The following is a 6,342-nucleotide window of genomic DNA, read 5'->3' as shown; positions in this document are numbered from 1 at the left end:
CGCATCATGCATTTCTCCCAGAGGATCAATAGGGTGTAGTAGTAGTAGTAGTAGTAGTAGTAGTAGTAGTAGTAGTAGTAGTCCCGGATGTGGTATCACGGTGGGAGAATTTGAATTCTGTGCAAGGGATTCGAGTTCTAGATAACCTCCACGCATTACAGGAAACTACATTGTGTTTGTGCAACTCTTTCAACAACAGTGTATGCTGACTGTAACCTGTTTCAACGGAGTTACTACATCAACGGTCAACGGTCTCCTGTCAACTGCGTGAAGTCAGTCGGAGTGTAATCTGAATTATCTTTCTTGTATTGTTGGCGTCCCATATTCCTCCAATCATGAAGAAATGCTGTTTATGCAACAATACAGGTAGTTGTAGGAACTGTCGTTGTGTCAAAGTAGGGAAGCGATGCAGCAACTGCAATCCACTCAACCACAACCGTTGTGTAAATTGGAAAGTGCGTGGGACTGAGAAAACAGAGCCTAGAGAAAGCTGTAAAAATGAGCATGTGAAACCATTTCATCTCATTCCTGGATCTGTCTCTGTGCAAACCAAATCAACAGTGTCTACTACGTCTCAGGCAGAGAATCCTCATAATTCAGCTGGTAATAAGGCGCCTACTATTATGGATTCTCCAATTAACCGCAACTTGGACAATCCACTCTCTTACGCTTCAGTTGCTGCCAGCTCAAGGCACGTCAATGATTCTGAAATCTTGCACTTTGATAGCTATGATTTGTCTCAACCATCGTTTATGCATTCCACTCTACCACAGAAAATGAAATTAACATCCAATGACACTTCAAGCTTGCATGAAACGACCAACCATGATCACTGCCCAACAACCTCCTCTGATATGTCATCGATGGGAGTAGAGTTGGGTCAATTTCCATGTTACAATCCGGTCTCGCCTCCTAATTTTACCTGGGGATCACTTTCTGGTACTGAATTCCAACTACAGGTGAATCATGCCTATTCTGAAGTCGTTCACTGGAAGCAAAATTTATTTCGTGTTCCTTCTGGAACAGCTGGCAACAAGTTTGTTTCAGAGCTTACCAGACTATTTCAAGCATTTGCAGATTCTTCCTCTCTTGAAAGCATTGCCCTCACAGCTTCAATGCTAATGCCACAGCTTCTTCTTCAGCGACCATACAAACACGCAAACAAAGAAGCAATACAGTCTTGTTTGTCTCGACGTTTAAACGCTTGGTTTGATGGCAACATTTCTGATCTTTTGAGAGAAGGAAACACCATTCAGAAACAACTTACTAGCCATACGCAGAGATTCAAGCATATTGCAGGCCATTCAGGTGCAGACACCGAAAAGGTATCTGCGCTTAAGTTTGCCAATCTAGTAAAAAACGGGAATATCAAAGCAGCTGATCGTCTGATAAACAAACAAGGAGCTTCGGGTGTCCTATCACTCACTAAAAGTATATCAGACAATGATCCGACAACGGTTAGAGATGTCCTAAAAGAGAAACATCCACAGGCGTCTCCATTACATCAAGAGGCGTTATTGGATTCCGCTGACCAAATCCCTGTCCCTCACTCTATTCTGTTTGATCAATTAGATGGCAGTCTCATTAGATCCATGGCTCTGAAATCATCTGGGGCGGCAGGTCCTTCCGGATTAGATGCGAGTAACTGGAAACGTCTTTGCACCAGTTTCAAAAGTTACTCCAATGAGTTGTGTACTGCCCTTGCAGCTGTTGCCAAACGTTTGTCAACAACGTTTGTGGATCCAAATGCTATCACAGCTTTAGTAGCTTGCCGATTGATACCACTTGACAAAAATCCTGGCATTCGTCCAATTGGAATATGTGAAGTGATACGGCGAATACTGGGAAAAGCTATCCTCAAAATCGTTCGATCTAATGTACTAGCTGTCACTGGAGCTTTGCAGCTTTGCGCGGGGCAGAGTTCAGGCTGTGAAGCAGCTGTACATGCAATGCAATCCATCTACCACGACTCTGACACAGAGGCAATCTTGCTTGTGGACGCAACAAATGCTTTCAATTGTCTTAACAGACAGGTTGCCTTGAAGAACATTTCAATCAACTGTCCTTCTATTTTTCCCATCCTTGTCAACACTTACAGGAAACCTTCTTGTCTCTTTGTTGGCGGGGAAATGCTCTGGTCTCAAGAAGGTACCACGCAAGGAGACCCCTTGGCGATGGTAATGTACGCCCTTGCTACCGTGCCTTTAATTACTAAACTAAAACTTTCAGAAAATCGACAAGTATGGTATGCTGATGATGCCGCTGCTGGAGGAAAATTAGAAAAAGTGAGAGATTGGTGGCACTTGCTGTGTGACAAAGGCCCCAAATACGGTTACTTCCCAAATGGAAAGAAATCTTGGCTGATCGTGAAACCTGATGCAATTGACAAAGCAAGGCAGCTCTTTAACAACACTTCCGTGAACATCACTTCAGAAGGTCACAAATACCTAGGTTCCGCTATTGGTACAGAAACTTTCCGCAAAACTTTCCTACAGCAAAAGATTATTGAATGGACAAACGAAATCGCTGATTTGGCTCGCATAGCTCGCTCACAACCCCACGCCGCATATGCTGCATTTACCCACGGCATTGTGGGTCGCTGGACGTATGCACTGAGAACCAACCGTGATGATGGCACACTTTTGTGTTCACTAGAATCTGCCATTCAAGAAAACCTTATTCCTGCTCTTCTCAATCGAGCACAACTCAATCCAACTGAAAGACAACTTATCGCTTTGCCAGCTCGATTCGGTGGTCTAGGTATTATCAATCCTGAGAATTTAGCATATGAATATTCCCATTCACAAACCATCACGGCGCCTTTAGTCAAGAAGATTCTTCAACAAGACTTTGCTCTTGAAGATACCTCTCATCTCCAAGAAAAACTCAAATTAACCACGCGACAACACAAACAACAGCAACTGATGTCATCTGCTGCCACTGTTGAAAATCAACTTCCTCAGCACTTAAAGCGAGCGATTTTACTCTCAAAAGAAAAGGGAGCTTCCTCTTGGTTGACAGTCATCCCGGTTGAAGAGCATGGCTACTACTTGCACAAATCGGCATTTCGTGACTCCATTTGCCTACGCTATGGCTGGAAACCTGCATACCTTCCTGACAAGTGCCCTTGTGGCGGCAGCTTCAACGTGGATCATGCATTAACTTGCCCCACAGGCGGGTTTCCGTCATTGAGACATAACGAAATACGTGACATTGTTGGAGGTCTTCTTGGAAAAGTTTGTAATGACGTTAAACTTGAACCGGTTTTGCAATCCCTGAATGGTGAAAGCTTTGTTGGACGAAGTACCACAACAGACAATGAAGCTCGACTAGACATACGAGCAAATGGCTTTTGGGGCAAAACTTTTCAAACTACCTTTTTTGATGTACGTATTTTCAATGCAAATGCTCCATCCTACAGGGACATTGCTATTAATTCTTGTTATAAACGCCAAGAACAAGAAAAGAAGAGAAAGTACGAGCACAGGATACAACAAGTGGAACTTTCGTCTTTTACACCTATTGTCTATTCTTGCACTGGCGGTTGCAGTTCTCTTACCAATACTTTTGTCAAGAGACTTGCTTCCTTGCTGGCAAATAAAACAGGCACCACATACAATCTTACCATCAACTGGTTACGTTGCCGAATTGGGTTCGCTCTACTACGATCTTCAATCATGTGCCTACGAGGTTCTCGATCCAAGCCACCTTGTCATGAACTTGGTCAAGACTTGAACATTAGCTTGGCTACTGCTGAAAGCGGCATGGTCAGTTAAAAGTTCTTCCAGAGTAGTACTTTCTGTTTTAAATTAGTATAGTAACTGCTACATTAGTTAGATAATTGACATATGTACGTTGTACAATTTGTTCAAATACAACACGGTTCCAAGTAGTAGTAGTAGTAGATATGTAGATCACTCTCTGTCATGTCCAACAGGAGGATACCCCAGCATCCGCCATAACGAGGTCCGCGATTTATTTACCAACTTGTTGACAGAGGTTTGCCACGATGTACACAAAGAGCCCGTTCTGCAACCTCTCAACGGCGAGGTGTTTCAAAAACGCTGTACTACCTCTGACGAAAATGCCAGACTTGATATTGCTGTCAGTGGATTTTGGGGTGGGCACTTCCAACGAACTTTCTTTGACGTCAGGGTCTTCAACCCTAATGCCTCATCCTACAAATCAGTGCAGATCCCGTCATTATATAAACGGCAGGAACAAGAGAAGAAAAGGCGATACGAGGAACGAATTAATAACGTGGAGCTTTCATCGTTCACGCCAATCATTTTAGCATGCACTGGAGGATGCAGTAAACTGACGTCTATTTTTTTGAAAAGACTAGCCTCACTTTTATCGGAAAAGCACCACACCGAGTACAGCACAACTATCAACTGGCTGAGATGTCGACTGTCATTTGCACTCCTTCGGGCCTGCGTGATGTGTTTGCGAGGATGCAGGTCCAAGCTTCACAGAACCTCAAGGGACTTCAACATTCTGCTGGAAGCAGCAGAAAGTAGATTATAGAAGACTGTTTATCTCAAAGTTGTTACAACCTAGAAACTTGTTGCTATAGAGGAAGCTTTTACATACAGTAGTAGTATGTAGTAGTGTGTTAGCAGATGCCGTTTGATTGTTCAAATACACCAGTTCTCTCAGTAGTAGTAGTAGTAGTAGTAGTAGTAGTAGTATTAGTAGTAGTAGTAATAGTTCCATCAACTGGATAAGATGTAGCATTGGCTTTGCCTTATTACGTGCATCCATCGTGAGTCTCAGAGGCTGCAGAACAAGAAGAAAACCTATCAACAAAGTCACTCTTGGCTTCGGCTGAGAGTAGACTACACTGTAGTTAAATTTTAGAATGAAATATGTATTTAATGGAATTTTTGCGTATGTTGCGTACAATACCTTTGCTTAATTATTTATCTTGTACGATAGAGTTTCATTTTCAAATACACCAGTTTTCTCAGTAGTACTACACTGCTAAAATTAAAGAGTCTCCAGAACACACTACAGAGTGCTCGAATCATGCAGTCATAGGAACACTAAATTGAGTGCACTATAGACATCCTGAAAAGTGCTTAAATTCGACCACCTGTCTGGTGGTCATGTAACACCGTACTAGTGCAACTCCTTTAGCGTTCATGAAACAGTAGTAAGCCTGAGACATTCTGTTGGTGTGTACACTGCAACACCCTATTATGACCTGTCACTGGTCCGATAATTGTATTAACATAATTAAAGTTCCACATCCCTGGCGCCTGTTCGTGAAACAACAACCTAAGAGGCAGACCAGAACTTGTTCAAAACTGACCATTGCATTACACAACACTCAGCTACCTGGAAGTATGAAAACTAGGTGGAAATATAGATTGACTCAATGAGATATGACACACACACGCACACACACACACACAGACACAGACACAGACACAGACACAGACACAGACACAGACACAGACACACACACACACACACACACACACACACACACACACACACACACACACACAGAAACACACACACACACACACACACACACACACACACACACACACACACACACACACACACACACACACACACACACACACAAACAAACACAAACACACACACACCATAGGTAAATGTAGGAGCAAGAAATGAAGTCATTTACTGATAGACTCCAAGCAGAAATATATAGCATCATTTTGACCACGCAGTACTTGCAGCAAGTTCTTCCATAACGTGCCGTTCACTGTGATAGATTGCCTCGTTCCCTGACCATATATAGGTCATACTCCTATGATGTCACAAGTTGGTAAGAGTGAACAACAATTAGTCCTGAAGTCTTGAAAACGTGACCCAAGTATGATATCTAATAGAACGAAAACAAATCAAGACATGTTACCATATGCAACTTGTGCTAACAGACCTACTTCATTTGCGCACTTGAAACCAGAGAAACAGATCGATGCAATGCTCTTGAATTATAGTAGAGATACACAAACATGCATGAAGTACGAACCAATCAACAATGTTATTGCATACAGAAGATCTCCTTTCTCTAGCTGATGTGAGAATAACTGCACATACAAATTCATTAGGCGACCCTGGTAAACTAAGCTGGCGCATACACTAAGAAGTATCAGTACTCCATAGTAATCCTTTCAATTTATCTTGATGTGCAGTACTCCAAATAGCAACTGCTATGAACACATAAGGAAAGGCGTCAAAGAAAACTAAGAAACGTCCTTCATCTTTCAGGTTATCAGCCTCAACAGATGGTAGAAACCAATGATATGCAACCAGCTGCAAAGAAAGACAAACACACAGACACACACAGACACAGACACACACACA

General features: G+C 42.6%; 1 protein-coding gene across 1 annotated transcript; it reads left to right on the top strand.

Annotated features, from left to right (window-relative positions):
* Positions 1 to 335: 335 nt before the first annotated feature.
* On the top strand, positions 336 to 3,891 carry LOC134181006 (uncharacterized). Its single transcript, XM_062648231.1, has one exon. The coding sequence runs from the start codon at positions 336 to 338 to the stop codon at positions 3,774 to 3,776; it is 3,441 nt and encodes a 1,146-aa protein (XP_062504215.1). The 3' UTR covers positions 3,777 to 3,891.
* Positions 3,892 to 6,342: the final 2,451 nt, after the last annotated feature.

The sequence above is a fragment of the Corticium candelabrum genome, chromosome 1 (genome assembly GCF_963422355.1).
Source record: "Corticium candelabrum chromosome 1, ooCorCand1.1, whole genome shotgun sequence".
In the NCBI taxonomy this organism is placed as follows: Eukaryota; Metazoa; Porifera; class Homoscleromorpha; order Homosclerophorida; family Plakinidae; genus Corticium; species Corticium candelabrum.
The sequence above is the reverse complement of the archived record's forward strand: the minus strand, read 5'-3'. Positions and strand labels throughout refer to the sequence as shown.

Excerpts from the sequence above, each read along its gene's own strand:
- LOC134181006 (XM_062648231.1), top strand. The coding sequence starts at position 336 with ATGAAGAAATGCTGTTTATGCAACAATACAGGTAGTTGTAGGAACTGT.